This window comes from Meles meles, chromosome 6 (assembly GCF_922984935.1).
Source record: "Meles meles chromosome 6, mMelMel3.1 paternal haplotype, whole genome shotgun sequence".
NCBI classification, from domain to species: domain Eukaryota; kingdom Metazoa; phylum Chordata; class Mammalia; order Carnivora; family Mustelidae; genus Meles; species Meles meles.
Window position 1 is genome coordinate 149,328,471 of NC_060071.1, and position 26,982 is coordinate 149,355,452.

General features: G+C 40.3%; 1 protein-coding gene and 1 non-coding gene across 10 annotated transcripts in view; both read left to right on the top strand.

The window, feature by feature from the left end:
* Positions 1–26,982, top strand: part of MARK3 (microtubule affinity regulating kinase 3) — a 112,647-nt gene that overhangs the window by 44,568 nt on the left and 41,097 nt on the right. For all 9 annotated transcript variants that reach the window (XM_046010402.1, XM_046010403.1, XM_046010405.1 and 6 more), the window contains 2 exons: positions 2,190–2,243; positions 26,440–26,488. In XM_046010402.1, coding sequence (XP_045866358.1) covers positions 2,190–2,243; positions 26,440–26,488 — 103 coding nt within the window. The remainder of the gene's footprint in view (positions 1–2,189; positions 2,244–26,439; positions 26,489–26,982) is intronic.
* LOC123945187 lies at positions 1,751–1,941 on the top strand. The gene has a single exon (XR_006819096.1). It is a non-coding gene; the product is annotated as a U2 spliceosomal RNA (small nuclear RNA).

Here is a 26,982-nt window from a genome sequence, read left to right on the forward strand (position 1 = left end):
AACTCTTTGACCTCAGCCACAGCAACTTCTTCCTAGGAACATCACCAAAGGCAAGGGAAGCAAGGGCACAAATGAACTATTGGGATTTCATCAAGATCAAAAGCTTTTGCACAGCAAAGGAAACAGTTAACAAAACCAAAAGACAACTGACAGAATGGGAAAAGATATTTGCAAACGACATATCAGATAAAGGGCTAGTATCCAAAATCTATAAAGAACTTACCCAACTCAACACCCAAAGAACAAATAATCCAATCAAGAAATGGGCAGAGGACATGAACAGACATTTCTGCAAAGAAGACATCCAGATGGCCAACAGACACATGAAAAAGTGCTCCACATCACTCGGCATCAGGGAAATACAAATCAAAACCACAATGAGATACCGCCTCACACCAGTCAGAATGGCTAAAATTAACAAGTCAGGAAATGACAGATGCTGGCGAGGATTTCTTTTGATGGCTGCATAGTATTCCATTGTATATATATACCACATCTTCTTTATCCATTCATCTTTTGATGGACATCTCGGTTCTTTCCATAGTTTGGCTATTGTGGATGTTGCCATTTGCGACAATGTGGATGAAACTAGAGGGTATTATGCTTACGAAATAAGTCAGTCGGAGAAAGACAACTGTCACATGATCTCCCTGATACAAGGAAGTGGAGATGCAACGCCGGGGGTTTGGGGGGTAGGAAAAGAATAAATGAAACAAGGTGGGATCTGGAGGGAGACAAACCATAGGAGACTCTTAATCTTACAAAGCAAACTGAGGGTTGTGGGGGGGGGGGGTTATGGACATTGGGGAAGGTATGTGCTATGGTGAGTGCTGTGAAATGTGTAAACCTGGCGATTCACAGACCTGTACCCCTGGGGCATATACATTATATGCTAATTTTTTAAAAAGTCTCTTTCTTCACTTACGTTCCCTTTCATCCCCTTTTGTTACCCTCTCCCCTCATTCTGATATCCCCAGTTCCTAGAAGTCACTTTTATGCTAGAAGTGACAATATACCAGATAAGGATGCTGCTGCAGGTCCACTTAGTCAATATTAGTAAAACTAATTTTTTTTCTTTTTTAAAGATAAACTTTAAAAAATTTAAAATCTTTTTTAAAGATAAACTTTTAAAAAAAGTTTAAAAACTTTAAAAAATTTATGACTGGAAACTATAGATCTTTCTTTCTGTATCTTAGTGGCTTGTTTTAAGACTGTTTGGGGTTTACTTGCCCCCTTTTGAACAAAAGTGACTGGGTAAACCATTTGTTGCCTCTGTGCATGTTTCACTTGGTTAGCCTACAGGTGTTCTGGAACTAGTCTGTTTTCCTTCTTTTAACTACCAAAAGATCTTTTCTATTTTTTTTAGTAAAATGTTTTTAAAGTTTTCAGATTGAACTCCAACCTATTAGTTCATGTATTTACTTAATTATTTTTTTTAAAGATTTTATTTATTTATTTGACAGAGAGAGATCACAAGTAGGCAGAGAGGCAGGCAGAGAGAGAGGAGGAAGCAGGCTCCCTGCAGAGCAGAGAGCCCGATGCGGGGCTCGATCCCAGGACCCTGAGATCATGACCTGAGCCGAAGGCAGCGGCTTAATCCACTGAGCCACCCAGGCGCCCCTATTTACTTAGTTATTAAGCTCCTACTGTGTGCAAGACACTGTGAGCAAGGCATTCTGGGCTGTGTAAATCTGTAAAAGCTGTGCTTCCTGCCCTTGGATCCCAGCGTCAGATGAAATTAAAATACTGGATCGCTTCTTGGCCTTTTACTAAGATCAAGTGTAGTATCTCTTCTTTATCAGTTTAATATCTGCTACTTCCTCTCTCTGAGGACAGTACATGAGATGGATTTTGGGAACTAGGAAATGGAATAGGAGCTTGCTCCGTCCACTCTGTGCATTGACCTGGCATTGCAGTATTTCCAGGAATGGTGCAGCCACCACCCACTCCTGCCTTTGGATTAAAATTTAAAAAAAAAAAAAAAATTTTTTTTTTAATTTTTAAGTATTACTAAACAGGGAATGGATTTGCTTCATTGTCCTACGTTTTTAGAAGTGTTTCCATTATATAATCAGTCTCGCTCTGTCTTTCTCATGTCCCACATGTCTGAGCATTTACAAAACTATTACCAGTTAGTCTACAATTACTAAATTTGTAAAATCTATAAACATTTATTTATTCTTTTCTAGGTTGCAATAAAAATAATTGACAAAACTCAGTTGAATCCGACAAGTCTACAAAAGGTAAGGTCGGTTCAATATCCAGTATTTAGTAAAATGCATTGCCATCTAATATGTCGCACAAGGACCTCAGCTGCTATTTGCATATATTGTGTTTGGCGTAGTGAGCTTCCTGCTCCCCGGTGAGTGCCTCGTAGATGTAGTATTATAGGAAAAGTTGTGGGATTTTTTTCCTTCAGATGAAGATAATGATTTTTAAATGTTCTTAATAGCACAAATTGAAGGCTATACATTTTAATTGAATATTCTAGCTATTGTCTAGAACAGAGGGGCTTTTTTTTTCTTTCTTTCTTTTTTTTTTTTAGAACAGAGTTTTTAAAAGTAAGACAACATAGTTTCGTGTAATTACTCTTACGCAACGTTATTCACCTTTCTCATAGCTAATACTGAAGTCTTTAAAGTCAGCACTTTGGCTTTATTAAACTCTGTCACTGTAACTAATTAAGGACTGATGATTAATTTGTATGAAAAGAAAATATAAAAATACAAATGATAGTTGAAAACATGCTTGTAATGCACTGTTGCAGTTTGTATCATCTGATGGAGATCAGAAGTCCTCAACCGTGTTGCATGTTAGAATCATCTGGACCTCTTTGCGGTGTCTTAATGACTAGTCCAGAGAGATGTTATTGCTCAGGTTAAGGCCTTGGCATAGGTATTTCACTGGTGCAAATGATCTTCATAATAAAATCCTTCTAGTTCTTTTTAGTCTTCCAAAGCCTTTATATCATTCGATTTCTAGATTTGGCCTGTAGTAGTTGGTTTTAGAGACCTTGAACTAGGAACAAGAAGTCTGAATTAATATCCTGCTCTGCCATGTAATCAAATGTCTAACTTGACCTTGAGCCAGCTACTTTACTTAACTTTTTTTTCCCCCCTAGTTACTTAATTTTCTTAACCTCGGGTTTCTGGTCTTTAAAATAGTGATAACTTCATCTTCTCAAGATGGCTGTATTAGTAAAATAATGCACTTGAAAGAGCTCTGTAAACTTCAAAGCATTTCACATATAAGATACTGTAAGCGTATTGCCCTATATAAATTCCTAGTGTTTTCCTAATGGTTATTTTCTGTTTGTATCATCATAATTTTGAAGTCCTGTCCGTGTGTGTGTGTGTGTGTGTGTGTGTGTGTGTGTGTGTGTGTGTGAGAGAGAGAGAGAGAATGGTGGGGAGGAAGGGACTTTATCTTGCACTAAAAATGGTACTTAACAAGGGGTTCTGTAGGCGGGAGTGAGTCTTAATGGCACTCAAGATGGCCCTGGAATGGATCCAAAAATCCCAGTCCTTTCTTCTGAATATAAAACTATTTATTATTTTAAAACTTTAATTTCTTCATATATCTAAGGACTTGGTATTAGTAAGTTAGGGGTTACGAAAATTTGGTATTCAGAACTAAAATCAACATACGAAGAAGTTTACTGAGGATTCTACTTCAGCATCCTAATGTTACAAATCTTACGCTATTCGAGCATTCTTGCAGATAACTGGAATTCTAGCAGTTTTCTCGGCAGAATTTTATCATGGTTTTATCTTTAGTTGGCTGTAATTTTTCCCTCCTTCCTTGCTTTTTTTCATGATTTTGGGTAAGAATGTTTTATTGCTGCTATTCTTTTATTATTGTTTTTTTTTAAGATTTTATTTATTTATTCGACAGACAGATATCACAAGTAAGCAGAGACCAGAGAGAGGAAGGGAAGCAGGCTCACCACAGAGTAGAGAGCCTGACGCAGGACTCGATGCAGAGCTCAATCCCAGGACCCTGGGATCATGACCTGAGCTGAAGGCAGAGGTTTTAACTCACTGAGCCACCCAGGCACCCCATCTTTTATTATTGTTATTACAAATTACTTTTGTCACATCATTATTAGCTTAGTACATGATAGGTTGTATGGTTAGGCTGATTGTGTGATTATGCATATTTATGTCAGCATTAATTTGGGCACATAATATAATAGGTAAGACCTTAAGAAGCCAGATCTGTCCAGGTTAAATAATGATAAGTGTAGTATTTTAAGCTTACAGGGGATTATTTTATTTTTTATTTTTCTATTGAAGTATAATTCACATACAGTTTTATATTAGTTTCAGGGGTACAGTATAATGATTCAGTAGTTCTGTACATTATTCAGTGCTCATCATGGTAAGTGTACTCTTAATCCCCTTTGTCTTGTTCATCCATCCCCCGCCCACCTCCTCTCTGGCACCCACCAGTTTGTTCTCTGTATTTAAGACTCTGTTATTTTGCTATGGACATTGGGGAAGGTATGTGCTATGGTGAGTGCTGTGAAGTGTGTAAACCTGGCGATTCACAGACCTGTACCCCTGAGGCTAATAATACATTATATGTTAATAAAAAATTAAAACAATTTTTTTAAAAGAGTCTGTTATTTTGGGACACCTGGGTGACTCAGTTGGTTAAGTGTTCAACTCTTGGTTTTGGCTCAGGTCGTGATCTCAGGTTGCGGGATTGAGCCCTGTGTTGGGCTCCGCACTCAGTGCAGAGTCTGTCTGTCTCTCTTTCCCCCCTCTCCCCTTGTTCTCTCTAAAAATGAACAAATAAAATCTTTTGTTTTTCAAGTGTTCTTTGTCTCTTTTTTCTTAGTTCATTTGCTTCATAAATTCTACATTTGAGCGAAATCATGTGGTATTTGTCTTTCTCTGACTTACTTCACTTAGTATTATACTTTCTAGATCCATCCATGTTGTTAAAAATGACAAGATCTTGTTCTTTTCTATGGCTGAGTAATATTCTTATGTGTGTGTGTGTACACATCTTCTTTACTCATTCATCTGTGAATGGACATTTGGGTTACTTGCACATCTTGGCTGTTGTAAGTAATGTTCCAAGAAACATGCAGCTGCGTGTGTCTTTTCAGTTTAGTGTTTTCATTTTCTTTGGGTAAATATTCAGTGGTGGAATTACTAATCTTAACAATAATTCTATTTTTAATCTTTTGAAGAACCTCCCTGATGTTTTCCGTACTGACTGCACCAGCTTCCATACCCACCCACAGTGCATTAGGGTTTCTTTTTCTCCACGTCCTCTCCAACTTTTGTTATTTGTTGTCCTTTTGGTTCTGGCCATTCTGACAGGTGTGAAGTGATACCTCATTGTGGTTTTGATTTGCATTTTCCTGGTGATGAGTGGTGCTGAGCATCTTTTTCATGTATCTGTTGGCCATTTGGATGTCTTCCTGGGAAAAATGTCTATTCAGATCCTCTGCCCATTTTTATTGGATAATATTATTTTTTGGTGTTGGGTTTTATATGTTCTTTATATGTTTTGGATTTTGACTCCTTGGATATATCTTTTCTCATTTAGTAGGTTGCTTTATGGTTTTGTTGATGGCTTCCTTTGCTGTGTAAAGGCTTTCTATTTTGGTGTAGCCTCAATACTTTAATTTTGCTTTTGTTTCCCTTGCCTGAAGAGACAGATCTGGAAGACTGTTTCTTTGATTGATGTCGAAGAAATTACTGCCTATATTTTCTTCTAGGATTTTTATGGTTTCAGTTCTCACATTTAGGCCTTTAATCACTTTTGAGTTTATTTTTGTGTGTTGTGTAAGAAAGTGGTCCAGTTTCATCTCTCTCTCTCTCTTTTTAAATTTTTTTTGAGGAACCTCCCCATACTGTTCCACTTTTATCTTTTGCATGTAGCTCTCTCATTTTCCCAGCACCATTTATTGAAATTTAGGGCATTGTTTAAATCACGTGTATTAGTTCATATTCTTTTCTTATAAATTAGAAGCATTCTCTTATATATTTCTGTACAATTGTTTTTCACTGAATTCCTTTTCCATGGAAAAGTTCCCACAGGGTGGAGTTTACATGGGGTCCTTTCTCTAGGAATAGTACTTCCTACAGGCTTTTTTGTTCCTCAGCACCATGCACAGTTTTATCACATCACATCTTTATATTGTAATTTTAAGCCATGAAGCTTATACATTTCTCAGTGCTTTTCGTGATGAGCACCGAGTAATACATAGATTGTTGAGTCATCATATTGTACACCTGAAACTAATATAGCACCTTAGAAGCTAACATCCACTTTAAGGAACATTCCACCATCAACAAAATGTAATTTTTTTGTACTGCCACTACCAAAAATGTGGACTGGCTCATTTAAGGAGTGTTTTAACACAGGTGTTAAAATAGTGTCCATTTCAACATGTTCAAATTATTCAGGCTTACACATTGAATTGTGTACAATTGCAAACTAGTTACCTTCACAGACAAGTTTCTTCATTTTTCCTGTCACTTCATTAATAAATGTTAGATTCTAGTAAGAGATATTTTTCTGCATTGTTTTTGAACTTCTCAACTTTGAACTATGTGTTAGATCAGCCTTTTTTTTTTTTTAAAGGTCAGCCTTTTAAGTGTTGTGTACCTGTAATGGTTTTGAAAGCAGCAGGTTTAAGAAATATATTAGTCTTCTTTTTGGTTTTACAGTTATTTTTAGCTTTGGTTTGGTATATGCGAGTAATTTTGCTGGGTCTTATTTTAGTCTGTCATTAAGCAACTTATGGCTCCTTTTTAAAAATTTGTTTACCTATTCAAAATGCTAGTCTCTTGGGGCACCTGGGTGGCTCAGTGGGTTAAGCCTCTGCCTTTGGCTCAGGTCATGGTCTCAGGGTCTTGGGGTCAAGCCCCGCATCGGGCTCTCTGCTCAGCAGGTAGCCTGCTACCCCCTCTCTGCCTGCCTCCCTGCCTAGTTGTGATCTCTCTCTCCCTGTCGAATAAATAAATAAAATCTTCAAATGCTAGTCTCTATTAAGACATTCCAGTATACTCAGTATAACCCATCTAAAGTTATTGCTGTTCTTTTTCAGTCTTGGAGTAGAATGTTAACATGAAGAGAGAATATGGAGCGATGGTTAGGAACATTGTGAAGCCTGGCCGCATGGATTCAAATCCAGGCTTAATCTGTGTGACAAGTCATTTCACCTCCCAGGATCTTAGTTTCCCACTTATAAAATGGGAATAGTAATAGTAGATCATAGGGCTGTAGCATTACTGAGCTCTAAATGCAAATGTGTTTGCCACAGTTGAGATAATGGAGCACTTTGGTAAGCCTAAGATCACGACTGAATGTTTGTTACCTGGGGATTCACTATCATTAGATACTATAGCCTGTGCCTCCCATGTTCTTACACATAGAAGGTGTGGAACTTTTTCACATTAGCTAGTCTGATCGGTACGTTTTCATCTTCATGCTCTGTTGATTTTCTAGTGAGGAGACTGATTCAGAAGTAGATCTAGTTCAGCTCTCTAGCTAGTAAGTGGTGCGGTGAGCATGTGAATCCTGCTCTGACTCCGAAATACAACTCTTTCCACCCCTTCTGTGTCTCCTTACTGTGATTAGTTAAATGTCCCCAATTCAGGATTATGAGAACTTGAACTGGAACTAACCCCAGATCTTCCTTTATGGTCCTGTAAAGAAGTTAGTAGTTTAAAGTTGGGAGGAATGTTTCAAGTACATAAGAGAAGCAGGCCTTGTACTCCTCCTCTCTCTCCAAACATTGCATAAGCCGTGTTTTTATGCAGGTTTGTTTATTTATTCAGTCGTTCATTTAATACACTTATTATTAAATACCTACTATATGCCAGACACTGTTCTAAGCAATGTTAAATTCCTGCTTTAATGGAATTGACATCCTAGTAGGAGAGCGGCAGCAAACAAATACATAATGTCTTGTCACGTGAGTGCTATGAAGAAAATAAAGCAAGGTGTATTAACTATATTTTCTTATTTTCTGTTTTTTTAATATTCTAGCACCTGGGACTATGTGACCGGGGAGAGACTGCCCCTCTCAGGGCAGCTAATTCCTAGAAATAGCAGACTACTCCTCTGTGGGTGTACTGTTTATGGCAGACGAATTAATCCAGAGCTCATACTCAGAACCACCTCCTTTATCTGGCTCTTAAACTGGGAGGCAATATTCCTTTGCCCTAATCATCCCAGGCCCAGACAGCTAGAGACTGTTTTTATACCCCAGAGCCTACTGAAATGGTTCAGATAATCCAATCTACCCTGCTTGACCTTGCCTTTCCTGTGGAAACCAATATACTCTTTTCTATGCTTTCCCCTTGCTCCTTGTGCCTCCTGACTAAGCCTGGTGCTTCCCCATGTGGCTCCAGATGGCACTGTGTGCCCCCTTCTCTTGTGAACTGTTAATAACAGTTACCTTTTTAGTGCCGGTCCTGATGTGTTGGCTCACCACACCTAAATAACAGTAAAACCTACATTTTATTTTTTTTATTATTTTTTAAAGATTCTATTTATTTATTTGACAGAGATCACAAGTAGGCAGAGAGGCAGGCAGGGGGTGGGGGGGGACGGGGAGCAGGCTCCCTGCCAAGCAGAGAGCCCAGTGCGGGGCTCAATCCCAGAATCCTGGGATCATGACCTGAGGCGAAGGCAGAGGCTTTAACCCACTGAGCCACCCAGGCATCCCTAAAACCTACATTTTAAAGCATAGGCTGAAGAGATAATATTGAAGGAATATGTAGATTTCAATGAAAAATAGGGGTGGCCTCTTACTAATTCATTTAAGAAACATATGTGTCCCCCTGCACCAAGCTCTGTGGTGTCTCCAGTGAGTCAGATAAAGTGGACTTATCTGGTGATAAGGGTGAACCCAAGTGGTTTGCAGTAAAATTTTACGTAGGCCTTGAAGGATCTAAATATATTTTTACCAGTGTGCCTGAGTGGTTCAGTTGGTTAAACCACTGACTGTTGATCTCAGCTCAGGTCTTGATCTCAGGGTCGTGAGTTCAAGTTCCACATTGAACTCCACACTGGGCATGGAACCTACTTATAATAATAATGGTAACTATTATTACAATAAATATTTTTTACCGAGTAAAAAAGATGGAAAGACCTTTGTAGTCTTATTGTGGTGTTGGCATGGGGGCACTTAGTGTTGGCAGGGGGACTGTGTGCACAGCCTAAGGGGTGGTACAGCTCCGGGCTGGGGAGAGCTGGGTAAGTGCAGAGTGGTGCGTGCAGTGGTGTGTGCAGTCGGGCCCTGTGGGAGCCCCTGGTACCCCGTGCTTTTAAGGAACAGTCATCTGTGTGCACTAAACTTTTCAGTGATTCCCTGACCTTCCCCTGGGTTGTTCTGACTAAGATTTTCTTACGTTAGAAATATTCAGTCTTCTTGGTGGCAGAAACTTAATTGTCACCATACTCTGCCACAATCAATTTAAACAATAATTCTTTTTTTTTTTTAAACCGGAGCCACTTAATTTAAAGCAAGAAATTTATAATAATTGCTCAGAATATGTATTTTTGACAGCTAGTTAGTTGGCCAGTTTTAAACACATCCAGGGACAGAGGCACACTTCTTCCTTATGTCATCTTGTTCTAGTGGTGGATGACTCTCGTTAATAGATTTTTTTTTCCCTTTAGTTTGCACTAGCCTCTGTCTTCTAGAAATGTCTACAACACTGTTCTCTATTCTGCCATATAGAGCTAGAGAGGTCAAATCTACCACTGCAAACACAGCCAGCCTTCTGAGTCTTCTTGCTTCCTTCTCCAGAGTCAATACTCAGCCTCTTGGGCCAGCCACAGGAATTGCCCTCGACACAGGCCTAATTTATTTGATACCTGCAACTGATTTTTTTTCTTACCTGCGTTCAGTAACTACCAAAGTTCATTTAATTGGTTTTCTGCCACAGTTCCAGTCTATTGAGTTATTTTTGAATAGTGAGTCTTCTGTTAGCTGTCACTTCTAGTTTGGTGCTACATGAACTGGATAAGGATGTCTTGATCCAATTAAAGTCTCTGACAAGGCCCTTCAGTGAAGACTCCATCTTTTAGTTGATCCTGCTGACCCAGTAGCAAAGCACTTTTTGAGTTAAGATTCAAGGACTATTCTTCAGTCTGACTTTTAGTAAGAGATAAAGGGAAATCCCGTGTTTTAAAATAATTTAGTAAAAATTAATGAAGGAAAAAAAGAATGGACCCTAAATTCAAGTATATGCAAAATACAGTAGGTTGCTGAAGGATTATTTAAGCACTGTTGACTACAGATTCCTTTTATAAGGGTGTTTTTAGGGAAATCTACTTACACCCACTCAGCCTGTTTTCTTTTGGAAGTTGGTGTTTGTTTTGGAGCCACGCTAGTGCTCAGAGGTCTGTGACAGTAGTGGCCTTTTTGGCATCCCAGAGAATGTTCACTGTGGGACAGATCAGGAAACTGTAATTTGAAGACGGTGAGAGAACCAGTTCGTGCTTTTCATGTGGTCTACGATGTAGTTATTTTTATTGCTACTACCACTGGGTTACTTGGGTCACTTTTGCTTCAGACTTTTTAAACCAGTCATTTTCAACCCTTGCTGTATAGTGTATCATCTGTGGAGTTTAAAAAAAATGTTTCCTTCAGAACACACGACCTCCCCAGCTCCAGCTTGATTGGCCTGGGGTGAAGAGGAAGGTTCCAAAGTACACAGCCCAAGTGAGAATGGCTTCTAGACCATTTGGCTTTGGTTCCCTTGTAAGTTCTGGATTTCTCTTATCTCCCACAAGGTCACCTGTTTTTAAAGTGACCTTCCCTCGGTAGGAGTCTTAGACTTTGCTGTCACTGCCCTTGCCAGCAGTGCCACCTCCTCTCCGTCTCGTTTCCTGGGAACGCCTCCCTGTTGGACTTCCTGCTTTCCCCTTTGCCATCAGGTGGGCACAAGTCATTTTGGGAGCCTTTTCCTTTTTCTTTTTCTTTCTTTTTCAAGATTTATCTGTTTGACAGAGAGAGAGAGAGCAGAAGTAGGGCAGAGCAGCAGGCTCTTCGCTGAGCAGGGAGCCTGATACGGGGCTCCATCCCAGGACCCTGGGCTCGTGACCAGCTGCTTAACGGACTGAGCCACCCAGGTGCTCTGGAAACCTTTTTCATTGAACAATTCTGTTCATCTTTTCTGTATACCTCTTCTTTCCAACTTGACTTGTAGCAAGCTAGCAGTTTAGGCTGTTAACAACAGTAGTTACAAGGGTTCTGTTATTTACAATACGGTGTCTGTGTCCAGATCAGTGTAATGAATCTGGTAAACTCAGAAAACAGGGTACGGTAAATGAAATCTAAAACCCTTCTTGAGGGCGCCTGGGTGGCTCAGATGGTTGGGCGTCTGCCTCTGACTCAGGTCATGATCCCAGGGTCCTGGGATCAAGTCCTGCATCAGGCTCCTTGCTCAAGGCCTTCTTCTTCCTCTCCTTCTGCTGTTCCCCCTGCTTGTGCTCTCTCACTCTCTCTGTCAAATAAATAAAATCTTTTAAAAAATTAAAAAAAAAAACTCTTCTTGATTATACATATTCAGAATATTGAGACTAAAAATATATTTATTTTTAAATTTCAAAGGCTGTAAGAGAAATGCAAGAAAATAGAGCTTCAGTGTTGCCACTGCTTTATGGGGAACTTTTCAGTTTATTGCAAGACTTATTTTGGCTTCGGTAGAAAATAATGCAGCTTGATATTTAAAGTAGATTGTGAATTTGAGAATATATAATTTATTTTTATAAATTATTGCAATTCTTATACCAATTATAATTGCACCACTATATATTATAATTGTAGCCATGATTCATGATGCTATTTTATTTTATTTTATTTTGTAAAGATTTTATTTATTTATTTGACAGGGAGAGAGCACGAGTAGACAGGCAGGCAGAGGGAGAGGAAGAAGCGGGCTCCCTGCTGAGCAGAGAGCCTGATGCGGGGCTTGATCCCAGGACCCTGCGACCATGACCTGAGCCGAAGACAGAGGCCTAACAGTCTGAGCGACGCAAGCACCCCTCATTATGCTATTTTAGTAAAGTCCCTAAAGAACCAAATATTTTAAATAGGTTAAACTTAGAGCATGGCATGGACCCATTTGTAGAAAATCAAAAATTGGGCACAAATTAGGTGTTTGGGAGAGTCATACTAACAACAGTAACAGCCAGAATCACAACCCCATACTGAGTGTGTGTTGTGTGCCAGGAACTATTCCAAGCTTCCCACCTCTCAGGCTCCTTTAATCATAAGGGCACCAGAATCCTCAGAAGGTCACGTCACCTAGACTCACTCAGTGAATGCTAGAGCCAGGCTGGGCCAAGTGTTGTGCTCCAGAGCTCAATTTTTTTTTTTTTTTTTTAAGATTTTGTTTATTTATTTGTCGGAGAGAGAGAGAGAGCAGCAGGCAGAGGGAAAAGGAGGCTCCCCTTTGAGCAAGGAGCCTGACATGGGACTCAGCCCCACAACCCTGCGATCATGACCTGAGCCGAAGGCAGGCAATTAACTGACTGAGCCACCCAGGCATCCCCGGAGCTGAAATTCTTAATGACTATGCACAGCACCTATATCACACATTGCCTGTTTTTAACACCAACCCTGTGACATAGCTTTTTTTTTTTTTTTATCTATATTTTACAGATGAGCAGACTGAAGTTTTCTAACATTTTGCAGCTTGTTCAGTCATCTAGTGAAGCAGCGACTGCACTAGTGTTAGAGCCTTGTTCCACCATGTCCCCTTGGAAGGGATCAGGCCCAGCCCCTTCCTTATGGGGATAGCAAAGGAGCATACTGAAGTTCAGCTTGTAATGGTGGATACCCAGTAAAATCTGTTAAGTGCCAAGTTTACTTTAACGCTAAATTACTATCATCTCATATTACCCTGATTCCAGGAATTTGACCACTAGAACCTGGGATTTGGGGAGTGGGAGAATCTCTTTGTCTTGGAAATATTTAATATAAAAGTCCATGTTGCTGCTGCTGTTATTTTGAATTTTAAAAAATTGCTTAATTTTATTAGTTAAATCTAGGAAATTATTTAAAATTCAGTTTTAATTTTTATTAACTGCTTTACATACAAAAAAAGCTGGATGTTTATAGTGTAAATATTATGGGAAATAAATACCCATTTACTTGAAGAAATGGATCATCAATACCTTATAAATCACTCACACTGTGGCCCTCTCCAACTTGACCAGGTAACCACTAACAAGAATATTGTTGTTTTCTTCTCTTTATAATTTCACCATATATGCACTCTCTCATTAATGTAGTATAAAGGTTTTTTTTTTATCTTTTAAAAAAATACTGTAAAGGTTTTAAATACTAGATAAATGTAATCATATGTATCCTCCTATTTGCTTTTTCTTCCCCAAATTGTTCTCCATGTTGACATATTTAGCTAATTCACTACTTTAGTATTAGTATTTAGTATTAGTATTTAGAGAATTACAGAGTAATTCTGCTCATTTTCATGATTATATAGTATTCTACTACATGAATATACCATGATTTACACATGCATTCTCTGATTCAGAGACCTTCAGATTGCTTAGAGCTATTTGTATTACAAACATTGTTGCTGTGAGGTGTTCTGTATGTGTCCTGGTGCATTTGTGTAAGAGTTTCTTTTATTCTTTTTCTTTTCTTTTTAATACACTAATTCTTTTTTTTTTTTTTTTTTAAGATTTTATTTATTTATTTATTTATTTGACAGGGACAGCGAGAGAGGGAACACAAGCAGGGGAAGTGGGAGAGAGAGAAGCAGGCTTCCCACTGAGCAGGGAGCCTGACTCGGGGCTCCATCCCAGGACGCTGGGATCATGACCCAAGCTGACGGCAGACACTTAATGACTGAGCCACCTAGGTGCCCCTCCTACATTTTATTTTTAATAGTAGAATGGCACATAATAAATAGAACCCCAAAATACATGTCATGTGAAATCTGAGCTAAATTAACAAATGCATGTGACAAAAGACTTGACCTCTCTCAGGCCATGCATGACACATTAAGTAGGAAAAAAGATACAGATCTTAATATACTAAGCCTATATTGTTTTTTTTTAACACACCCCTTTCTAAGGATATGTTATAACTTTGTGCCAAAATTTAATGTAATAACTATTGAAATTTACGATGGCTACAAGGTAAATGATTTCTTCAGGGTTAAGCAGTACATATACAACTATAAACAGTGGTTCTGTTACTCTTTCCAGGCTACATTTTTTTCTTCCCCTTCTTCCTCTTCTTCTTCTCTTCCTCTTCTTCCTCCCCTCCTCTTCCTCCTCGTCCTCCTCTTCTTCTTTCTTTTTCTTAAAAACCTTAAAGATTTTATTTATTTATTTGACAGAGAGAGAGATCACAAGTAGGCAGAGAGGCAGGCAGAGAGAGAGGAGGAGGAAGCAGACTCCCTGCTGAGCAGAGAGCCCGATGCGGGGCTCGATCCCAGGACCCTGAGATCATGACCTGAGCCGAAGGCAGCGGCTTAATCCACTGAGCCACCCAGGCGCCCCAAAAACCTTTTTATTTTGAGTAGTCTCCAACCCAGCGTGGGACTTGAACTCACAATCAGGAGATCACAAATCCTTTGCTCCACCATGAGCCAACCAGGGCGCCCCCCTCCCCCGGCTACATTTTCTGAATGAAGAGCAGTAAAAATAGAAACCAGTAAAAATAGAAGCAAAAAGTACAAACATGTAGAACTTAAAACACATAGAATTCATAGGTCAAATATTAAAATGTACACCAACAGTGCAGTATATCTGGAAATGAACACTAACAAACTACATATCAGAACCTATAGAATACTGTTTTCGGTGTTTAAGAATATTTGTAGCTTCAAACACACTATTAAACACACTATTAAAAAAGTATGACAATGAATACATTAAATATTAAACTATGTTAGAAAGGGAACAATAAATCTTGGGAAGTAATAATGTAAGAAACTAATAAAGGCAGGAATTAGTGAATTTGAAAAACAGTAGAAAAAAATCTAAAGCTTTGGATTTTGTTGTTATTTTTGAGGGGGGATGAGAGGGAGGCAATAAAAAAGAAAAAGGGAAAGAAAATATGAAGTGTGGAATGAGGAGCATAGAAAAGACCAGATAGAAAATGAAGTAAAATTATCACAAGGGAACCTTTTGTGCAAATAAATTAGGACCAACCTAAGAAATGGGTAAACATTTCTTTTTTCTTTCTTTTTTTTTTTTTTAATTTTGTTTGTTTGTTTATTTGACAGAGAGAGAGATCAGAAGCAGGCAGAGAGAGAGGGAAGGAGGCTCCCACCAAGCAGAGTCCGATGTGGGGCTCGATCCCAGGACCTTGAGACCACAACCTGAGCCAAAGGCAGAGGCTTAACCCACTGAGCCACCCAGGTGCCCCTGGGTGAACATTTCTTAATGGGAAAACATAATTTACCAAAATTAACTCTACGGAAGAATCTATATGCACCACTAACTATAAAAGAAATTGAGAAATTGGTGAAAGGCCAGATGCCTACCTCAAATTGCCAAACCCAGAATTTCGTGTTTGACTCCTTTCATACCTTCACTGAATAGGTAGTACCACTTCTGTCCAGCTGTTTCATAACTTGAGAAAGAAGGGGACGTTCGTGATTCATTTCTCAAATTCAGAAACACTGCTATCAAAATGTGTTGGAAACAGGGAAGAAAACTACAGTTCAGTCTCACATCCATTCAAAACCAGGAATTAAAAATATTAGCTGTAGGACTTAGAATTAAACATGAGCACGTTTATCTTTGCTGCCTCCCTCCATTCACTAAATAGTGGTAAAGGAATTAAAAAGGAAGTGTCAGGCACACCTGGGTGGCTCAGCTGATTGAGCGTCCAGCTCTTGGGTTCCGCTCGGGTTATGAGTCAGGGTTGCGAGATCAAGCCCCGCACTGGGCTTCGGATGGGTGTGGAGCCTGCCTAAGATTCTCTCTGTCTCTGTCTCTCTCTCTGCCCCTCCCCATCTCTCATGCGCACGCGCTCTCTCTCTCTCAAAATGAATGAATGAGTGAGTGAGTGGAAGTGTCAGAGAATATAGGAGAGAACTAGAGGACAAAGAATTAAACTTAGTTTTGTCAGATGGAGTGAGTGTGTGAGAGTGTGTGTGTGTGTGTGTGTGTGTGTGTGTGTGTGTGTGTGTGTAATGTTTAATAGATACAGCAAACCAGAGGGAGCTGAAACCAAGCCTCTAAGAGCAGGAGTTAAGGGCGGAGGTAGGTAGTCTGGTAGCAGGAAGAATTCCGTGCTGAGTCATGCCACAGGATTCAGAAAGCTTAGAAATAAGTTCTCTGAGTTCCTTTTGTGGGTGGGGTTACAAGTAGAACAGCTGAAAAATGATACAAGGGCCCCCAAGCCACCTCCCAATTAGAAATGGGGCAGTTCTTTTTCTGAAGAGGCTAAATCAAAGAGCATCTAGACTTGGGGATCCCATACTGCAAACAAGGACCCACTGAGTGGTGAGACACTCTTTCTCCACTCCCTTTCTTCGCTCACCTCCCAGAACTTTGTTAGCCCCTTTTGTATTGCCTGTAAAGAGAATAGGAGAGATCTTCTCTGGAAAAACTGACTTAAAAGAGAATACAGACACAAACAGTTGGGTGTTGAGTTGAAGCTCCTTAACTTCTGCCCAGACATCTTGCAGTCCAGCGCTCATATACATAACACTCAGTCCAGAGTTTTGGTGCCTCTCTTAAATATGGAAATACGGAAGGACAGCCAAGAATCTCCAGATATTTGAGAATAACCAGAGACTAAAATAAATAAGAGTAAAAAAGAAAAACCAGAAGAGGAAACTAGACTACTTAAAAAAATTTTTAAAAAAAAGGAAAGGAAAATTGCAGTTATTTCCAAAGATTTAAAAAAGAGGAAGACAGTAGTACAACAACCACCATTATATTCATGAAAGAAGAATATGATGCACTGGAAAAGGAGCGCTGAGGAGAAGGTAGTTTTAAGAAAGAATAAGGTAGGAAGAAAGTCGGTGAAAGGGTTGGAAAATAAAGTCAAGAAAATACTATACAAATTCAAAGACTTGAGAATTAAGGAAAATAAGATAGAAAATTGAAGTATCTGTCTAGGTGATGTAGTTTGTGATAAAGCAGAATGGTAAAAAGAACTGAGGATGGGAGGGGAAATTATCAAGGAATAACAAAAGGTAGTTTCCCAGAACTGTGGAACCTAATTTCCAGATGGAAAGGGCTTGGTGCCCAGTGCAAACATGCCAGAAGACTCACAGTATATCTGTTCTGAATGCTAATTACCAAAGATCAAAATCTCTGGTATATTAACATTTAAATATATCAAGGTTAACGAGAATGAAGAGGAAAAATAAAGTCACAAACGGAATTGTAACAAAATGGCATTACACTCGTCGCATTGCTTTAAGCTCAAAGAATATGGATCCAGGGCTTTAAAATTCTGAACCAACTGGATATTCGCAGGCAAAAGTTTGAAATCGGACCCCTATCCTACATCACCCACAAAAATTAACCTGAAGTGGATTAAAGTCTTAAACAGACAACCTAAACCATAAAGCTCCTAGAAGAAAACGTAGGGGAAAAGCTCTTTTCCCCTTGAACTTGGCAATGATTTTTTGGGTATGACACCAAAAGCACAAGCAACGAAAGCAAAAATCAGCTGGTGGAATTTCAGAAAACTTAATGCACAGCAAAAGGCACAGTTAGCAAAGTGAAAGGGCAGCCCACAAAATGGGAGAAACATATTTACAAACTGTATATCTGATAAGGGATTAATATCCTAAATAGATAAGGAACTCCTATAATTCAGTAGCAAAAGCAAAAAAATAATTAAAATATGTAAAGATTTAAATATTTTTTCCCAAAGAAGACCTACATATAACCAGTAAGTGCATGAAAAGGTGTTTAGTATCACTCATCATCAGGAAAATGCAAATAAAAACCACAATGAAATATTTATCACCTTAAACCTATTACAGTGGCTATTATCAAAAAGTGATGGATGCTGGCAAGAACAAGAAATGGCAGCCCTGTGCAGGTGGTGGAAATATAAACTTTATAGCTGCTTATGGAAGATAGTGTGGAAGATAGTCTAACAGTAGAGCCTCCGTGGTATCTAGCGGTTTCATTTCTGAGCATATATCCATAGGAGGTGAAATCATCATCTCAAAGAGATAACGGACCTCCATTGGTCACTGCAGGATTATTCACAATAGCGAAGACATTGATATACATTAAGTGTCTACAAATGATGGATAAAGGAGATGTGAGATTACTTACGCACATGCAGAAATATATATTATTCTACATAATATTTCATAAAAAAGGGAATCCTGCTATTTGGGACAACATATTTTGAGGGCGCACTAAACAAATCAGATGGAAAAAGACAAATACTGTATGATCTCTCTTAAATGTAAATCTTAAAAACCGAACTCCTAGAATCAGAGTAGACGGTGGTTGCGAGGGGTTGGGGGTGGAGGAAGTGGGGACATATGGATCCAAAGGGTACAAAGTTCCAGTTACAAGGTGGATAGGTGCTAGGGATCTCATGTACAGCATGGTGACTATGCTTAGTACTGTATTGCATGCGCTTAAGTTGCTATGAGGATGAATCTTATATGTTCTCACCACCACCATAACAACAACAAAGTGGTAATTATGTGAGGTGAAAGATGTGTTAACCAACCTCATGTGGTAAAGATTTCACAAAATACATATGTATCTCAAATGATTACATTGTACACCTTCAACTTACACAGTGTTACATGTCAGTTCTATCTTATTAGAGCTGGGGGTGAATTTGTCTGAGAGAAAAGAATCTCATCTAGAATTCTTTACCCAGCCAAACTGTCAGTCACATTTGAAGACAGAATCAAATATTCTGGGGCATGCAGGGTTTCACAGTTAACCATGTCCTTACCCTTCCTCAGGAGATACTGGTGGTGTGTTCTTCACCACCACAAGAGAGAATACCAAGAAAGAGAGAGCATAGGGTTCAGAAGGGAAAGTCCAGCAGAGTGGGTCTTGAGAACAGGACAGAGGCTTTCAGAATATGAATATCTACAAGGGAAAAAAATTACTGAACTGTTTGAAAGTATTTGAAAAGAGATTTATACTTCTGTCACAGAGTTTAAGGATGAAGTAGTAAAGTGAGGGTGCCTGGGTGGCTCAGTTGGTTAAGCAATCGCCTTCAGCTCGGTCATGATCCTGGAGTCCCAGGATCTAGTCCCTCATCGGCTCCCTACTCAGTGGGGAGTCCGCTTCTCCCTCTGACCTTCCCCGGGCATGTGCTCTCTCTCTTTTTCCCAAATAAACTCTTTGAGAAAAAAAAAAAATTAGGGGTGCCTGGGTGGCTCAGTGGGTTAAAGCCTCTGCCTTCGACTCGGGTCATGATCCCAGGGTCCTGGGATGGAGCCCCACATCGGGATCTTTGCTCAGCAGGGAGCCTGCTTCCTCCTCTCTCTTTGCCTGCCTCTCTGCCTACTTGTGATCTCACTCTCTGTCAAATAAATATTTTTTTTTTTCCAAAAAATCTTTGGAAATAAGTAGGTAAACAGTAGATGAAATAGCTTTAAAAAGTTGGAAAGAGGGGCGCCTGGGTGGATCAGTGGGTTAAAGCCTCTGCCTTCGGCTCAGGTCATGATCTCAGGGTCCTGCGATGGAGCCCCGTATCGGACTCTCTGCTCAGCAGGGAGCCTGCTTCCTCCTCTCTCTCTGCCTGCCTTTCTGCCTACGTGTGATCTCTATCAAATAAATAAATAAATAATCTTAAAAAAAAAAAAAGTTGGAAAGATTACCTGTGGGCACTTCACAAAGAGGGGCAAACAGAAGAGGAGGGCAGGGGCGAGGTTGGATAAGTAACCAACAGTGTCTGCCTTGGCATACACTGGTCTTATTTTCTTACTCTATAAAAGGTTACGCAAATCGGTGAAAATATATAATCTAATAGAAAATAATCAAAAGATATACTTAAGTAATTAATAGGACAGATGGTCAGTATTCAAGTAAAAATGTTCAACATCCTAAAGATAGTTTTTTCACCAGTCAGATCTGCAAGAGACTAGTAATGCATAATGTTGGCAAAACTGTAGGGAAACAGGAAATCTCACTGTTGCCAATAGTGTAATATGTTTGTTTGGGGTTTTTTGTTTTTTTTTTAAGATTTTATTTATTTGACAGATCACAAGTAGGCAGAGAGGCAGGCAGAGCTCGATCCCAGGACCCTGAGATCATGACCTGAGCCGAAGGCGGAGGCTTAACCCACTGAGCCACCAAGGCGCCCCAGTAGCATAGTATGTTTTAATCAAGTAATACAACATTAGCAAAGTGTTGAGGGCATGTGTGGCTCCTGGCTGTCTCAGTCAGTAGAGCATGTGACTCTTGATCTTGGGGTTGTGAGTCAAACCCCCACATTGGGTGTAGAAATTATTTTAAAAAATAAAATCTTAGGGGCGCCTGGGTGGCTCAGTGGGTTAAAGCCTCTGCTTTCAGCTCAGGTCATGATCCCGGGGTCCAGGGATGGAGCCCCGCATCAGGCTCTCTGCTCAGCAGGGAGCCTGCTTCCTCCTCTCTCAGCCTGTCTCTGCCTACTTATGATCTCTCTCTGTCAAATAAATAAATAAAATCTTAAAAATAAATAAAAATTTAAAAACTAATAAAATCTTAAAAAAAAGAAAAAAGAAAGCCAGTATGCCTTTTGGCCCCCATCCTCTAAGAACCTACCTTACCAGAATATTTGCTTGAGTGTACAAGTAGTATATCCCTGTATATACAGTAGTCCCCCCGTGCTCGCTTCGGCAGCACATATATACAGTAGTCCCCCTTTTTCCCAGAGGGTCATGTTCCCAGACTCCCTGTAGATACCTGCACCTGTGGATAGTACTGAACCTTATATATACTATGTTTTTCCTGTACACACACACCTGTGATAAAGTTCAGTTTATAAATTAGGCACAGTAAAAAAGTAGTAATAATAACTAATAATAAAATATGGGGCGCCTGGGTGTCTCAGTCAGTTAAGCTTCCAACTCTTGGATTTGGCTCAGGTTCTGATCTTATGGCTTGTGAGATCAAGTCCCACATCAGGCTCCTCGCTCAGCGAGAGTCTGCTTGGACATTCTCTCCCTCTGCCCTTCCCCTGTGTATACACACTCTCTCTCAAATAAATAAATAAATCTTTAAAAAAAAAACTAATAATAAGATAAGACAATTATAGGAGTGCCTGGGTGGCTCAGTCAGTTAAGTGTCTAACTCTTGGTTTCAGCTCAGGTCATGATCTCAGGGTTGTGGATCAAGCCCTGCATGGGGCTCTGCACTGGACCTGGAGTCAGCTTGAGATTCTCTCTCCTTCAGCCTCTGCCCCTTTGGCTATATATAGCCCCCCAAATAGAATAATGATAGCCGGGGCGCCTGGGTGGCTCAGTGGGTTAAAGCCTCTGCCTTCGGCTCAGATCATGATCCCGGGGTTCTGGGATCAAGCCCTGCATTGGCTCTCTGCTCAGCGGGAGCCTGCTTCCTCCCTCTCTGCCTGCTTCTCTGCCTACTTGTGATCTCTGTCTGTCAAATAAGTAAATAAAACTGTAAAAAAAAAAAAAGAATAATTACACCTTATACTGTAATAAAGTTATGTGAATGTGGTCTCAAAACATTTTATTTAAAGATTTCATTTATTTATTTGACAGAGGTCACAAGTAGGCAGCGAGGCAGGCAGAGAGAGAGGGGGAAGCAGGCTCCCAGCTGAGCAGAGAGCCCAATGTAGGGCTCCATTCCAGGACCCTAAGCTCACGACCCGAGCAGAAGGCAGAGGCTTAACGCACTGAGCCACCCAGGTGCCCTCAAAACATTTTATTGTACTGTACTTAACCTTCTTTTTGTGATGATGCGAGATGATAAAATGCCTTTGTGATGGGGTGAAATGAGGTAGGCTCTATGATGTAGTGACAGGCTACTACTGACCTTCTGACCATTTATCAGGAGTATCGTCTGCTGGATTGAGGTTGATCACAGGGAACTGAAAGTGCAGAGAAGGTTGGGGGACAGGGGACTGCTGTACAAGGATGTTCACTGTGATATTAGCAAAAATGTGTCCATGACATCAGTAAAATTCTAGTTAAATCATCATAATACACATAACTATCATATCTCCACATCTATAGATCTCTCTTCCTGAGTGGGAGTGGTCACTGCTTTTGGCTAGTGTTAGACAAATGGTCTTTGGTAATGTTGTTAGTAATTATCTTATCTCCCTATCATTTGTTAACGTTCCTATTCTGTTCCTTATTTTAAGACATTTAATGTTGGAGTGATTCTGAGAGTGACTCCAGTCTGTATCTGCCTTAAATTTTGTGTTTCAGCAGTGGCTCTCATATTTACTTTACTTCAGAGATACTTCCTAGAAGACTTTCTTGCCTTTCACCCACTGGCATCCTCCACCCACATGGTGAAAAGAGATAAGAAATGCTCTTCCTCTTTTTTTTTTCTTTTAGAAATGCTCTTCTTATTAAGAATGATCAAAATACAGCTTTTCCAGCTATCTTGTCTTTTTCAGGAATTTCCCTTTTAGCCTAAGAAACAAAAACAAAAACCTTTTCTTTGTTCATTCTTAGCCCTTCTTAAAAATCAGATTAATTGGGGCACCTGCGTGGCTCAGTGGGTTAAGCCTCTGCCTTCGGCTCAGGTCATGATCTCAGGGTCCTGGGATCGAGTCCTGCATCGGGCTCTCTGCTCGTCAGGGAGACTGCTTCCTCCTCTCTCTCTCTGTCTGCCTTTCTGCCTACTTGTGATCTCTCTCTGTCGAATAAATAAATAAAATTTTTAAACACTTTTTTTTTTTAAGAGTTTATTTATTTGACAGACAGAGATCATAAGTAGGCAGAGAGGCAGGCAGAGAGAGAGGAGGAAGCAGGCTCCCTGCAGAGCGGAGAGCCCGATGCGGGGCTCGATCCCAGGACCCTGAGATCATGACCTGAGCCAAAGGCAGCGGCTTAACCCACTGAGCCACGCAGGTGCCCCTAAATAAAATTTTTAAAAAATCAGATTAATTGAGGGAAGGGAAGTAGATAATACAGTTAGGTGTCTTAAAGTTCAAAGGACAGAAAGAGTATTGAAGAAAAGGTCTTCATTCAGCCTTTGACTACCAGCCGCCCTGATCCTGCCCCTGGGACAACCAGTGCCATTGGTTTCTGTTTGTCCTTCCAGAGATATTCTGTATAGAAAAGGAAAGACATAGTTTTCCCTTTTTCACACCAATGCGTTTTCTTCACAGTTTCTTCTTCACTAACTCTGTGAGCTTTTGCCAGCCTCTCTCCCTCGGTTTCATCTGAGAGGGTCTTTGATTTGTTCTTCTTTTCAGCAGAGCTGCAGTAGCAGTGTAGTAAGACAAAGGGACGGGGCGCCTGGGTGGCTCAGTGGGTTAAAGCCTCTGCCTTCGGCTCAGGTCATGATCCCAGGGTCCTGGGATCGAGCCCTGCAACGGGCTCTCTGCTCTGCGGAGAGCCTGCTTCCTCCTCTCTCTCTGCCTGCCTCTCTGCCTACTTGTGATCTCTGTCTGTCAAACAAATAAATAAAATCTTAAAAAAAAAAAAAAAAAGTTTGGGGTAAGAGCCACAGCTGCAGGCATCTGAAGACTTCTGCTTCCAGAAGGACCCTCTAACCTGGCTCTGTTGAGGGGCTGCAGTTCTTCACCAGCTCTGGGCATGAGGAGGCCTCAGTACCTTGCCATCTGGGGTCTGTCCATCGAGGTGTTTAATGCCCCCACAACACACAAGCAAGTGATCTCTGAGAGCATGGAGGGGGCCACAGTATTTAGTCATTCTCAGCGAGTCACTCACTAAGTGCGCCCCACACTCAGAAGAGAGGGATATGAACTTCTACCTTTTGCAGAGAGGATTGTCAAAGAATTTGTGGACATATTTTAAAACCACTAGACCTAGGGTGCTTGCTCTAAATAAGTAAGATTCTTCGTCCTACTTCAGATCTAGCAAGAGGTAGGGCCCAGGGACCTGGAGTTTGCACAGACACTCTTATGATTCTGATGCAGGTGACCTGAGACCCACACTCTGAAATGTGCTGTTCTGCTAGACACATCACTTGGTCTTCCTTAAATAAATGGTCTTAATTGGCCACAACCACATGAACAAAGCACACATAGCTCATTTTTTACTGTGGACATCCTTTTGAGTCTTGCATGAATCTAGTTACGACCAGTGGTGCCTGCTACCCCAAATTAAAGTGAGCTCTGCCTTTCTTGAATTCCTGTAATACTGTATCTTTTCCTGCTGTGTGGCTCTGAGTACTGTGCTTCAGTGCTGCATTGCTAGTAGGGAGTTGAAAATGATCGCCTCCGTTTGACCTGCCCTCCTGCCAGCAGAATTATGACAGCTCTGCACCCGGCATTCTGGTACTCAGTGCTTAAAAGCAGTGTGGTCATTAGAATGCTGAGGAGGCCGGTTCAGACCATACTTCTTGGTAGTTAGTACTTTCATAAAGGCATTTATCAAACAAAGGAGTTCTGTTGTGTGCCAGGCTTGGTTTCAAGTATACAGTAGTGAAAGGAGACCAGTGTGCCTTCCCCTACCCCACCTGGATGACAAGGCAACAACAAACAGGTACACAGAAATGTATCTTTATACTTGAAAGACATTCTGGAGAAGTAAACAGACCACTATGATGTAAAACTAAGGAAATTTTCTTAGATAAGGTTGTCAGAGAATCTGCTTGAGACTTCAAGGACAGAACAGAGAAAAGACTCTAAGGGAGGAAAGCAGTTCAAATGTTTTGATACCTGAGAGGAATCAGGTGGCTGGAGCTCATGTTGCAGGGAAAGTATAAGTTGCCATGGCCGTGGTCTGAGTTTTATACTAAATGCAGGGTCCTAACTTGTGTTGGTATTGTGTCCAGCTTGGAATTCTCCTGCTTTAGCAGTTGTGGGAATAACTAGGAGATTCCGATTATAAGCTACAAATTCAACTATAATGAATTGGAAGACAGGTTTCTGTGTTGGCTTGACAGAGGGAAACTAAGAACTCAAGCCTGAGTGGTGGTCAGAGTAGCTATCTTCTCATCTCAGAACACAAAACGTGAGAATGACTGCAACAGCAACAGGAGATATTTGTGTTAGAATAAAAGTGCTTCAGCCTTTAGAGATGATCCAGTATTCAGGAAAGGAATCTTACTCATCTGATTCCATGTTTTTAAGCTCTGAGCTCAGTTCAGAGGTCAGATGGGTCCATGTGATCTCCATGCTCTTAGTTGTGAAGTACTGTTTCAGTTCTAGATTAGATGTGGTAGACGGGACAAGTGCAGTAAACCCCGTGATTTCTCCCCAGATTTCTTTCCACATAGCCAGCTTCTCCACCTCTTTCCAAGTTCTTCCCAGCCCATACCTCCCAAAGGTTATAGATACTGGTTGTTGGAGACCTTGGTTCTGGCCCAGTTCCCCACGGAAAGAGAGCAGGACCTTGGGAGATCTTTTCCTCTCCTTTCCTGGTTTCCACTTGTTTGCAAGAGGGTTGGAAAGGATGGCCTCTAAAATTGTTATTTTCTGAGATCTTCTGATATTAGCCTAAGCTGTAACACCATGACTCTCTCCTGAATTCACAGCACATGTTCAATCCACAAAGGTTAGTATTCCTCCTTACTCTCTGTGATGGCTTGGCAGCTCCACCAGTCTTACCTGGATGGTGTTTCTTACCACGTCCTCCGGGTTCACTGGGGTGGCGGCTTTCAGCTGATAAGTTGATGGGGCTGTACTCGGGTGGGACAGTGGATCTTTCCCTACATGGACTCTTCCATCCTCGAGAGGCTAAACTGGCTTCCTCATATCATGGCATCTTTATTCCAAGGGAGCAAGTGCTGGATACGCAAGCATTTATCTGCTCACTCTCTTCTTCTTTTCAAATTTGATAATGTCCCATTGGCCAGAGCAAGTCACCCAGCCCATGCCAAAGTGTGAACATGCAAGGCAGGGCTCATTAGGACCATAATTTAACAGTCTGCCATAGCTGCCATGCTAAATTACCTGTCTTCTCCAACAAGGATTTCCCACAGTGGTTTTGTTCAAAATCTTCTCCTAGAATTACTTGGAATTAGCAGTTCTAACACAATCACGACGTAGTTCATCAGGACTGTACACATGTGGATTTGCAATGATATATTGAATCAGACTGAGTTCAGTCACAAGCTATTCTTGCCTAAATCCAATCTTACATGTTCAAGATAGCAAAATATAATTCAGATTGTGGTATCATCCTCCTCTGCAACTTCTGCTTTTCCTGGAGCCAAAACTGAAGTATTTATAGCTGCCCTGGACTTGCATGCTCGTGTCAGATGTAGCCTGTTGAACATTATCAGTGAGGCAGTTGTCGAAGAGAAGGTTTAAATTTGTGTGCAGCAGTGGAGTAGAATGTTTAATAACCTGTGTTGGGGAACTCTGTGTTTGTTTTCTAGCTCTTCAGAGAAGTAAGAATAATGAAGATTTTAAATCATCCAAACATAGGTATTTTCTGCTTTCTTAAATATTTTTGGGTCTAAATGCATTCCATTTGGGGTCTCAACCTATATTCCAAGAGTGATAGGAGAGTCCTTCCCCCCTCCTACCCCAGGTACACTTTTCATAAAATATTTACTTATATAAATTGTTCATCATTTGTATTAACTTTTTACGATTACTAAAGACAGGTTAAAACCTTAGGTATTAAACTCTTGAATTTAAAGTTTTAATGCAGTAGAAACTCTAATCAGATCATAACTTTCCAAGTTTTAATGCATATTAGAAAATAATTTTATTTAATTCATGTATGGGAAAAGAAATTAAATCAGAGTTCAGATTTTCAGAGGTATAACAGGTTTTGCTGTGGCAGTGTTCTTAAGAAATTACTTGTCCATTGAATCGTATTTTAAAAGCTATAGGACACCTGCTATCTAATGGAATTTTTAAAGGAATTGTTTTATACAGCTCTGATTTGCTTCATGTGCCCTCTGTGTGCATAG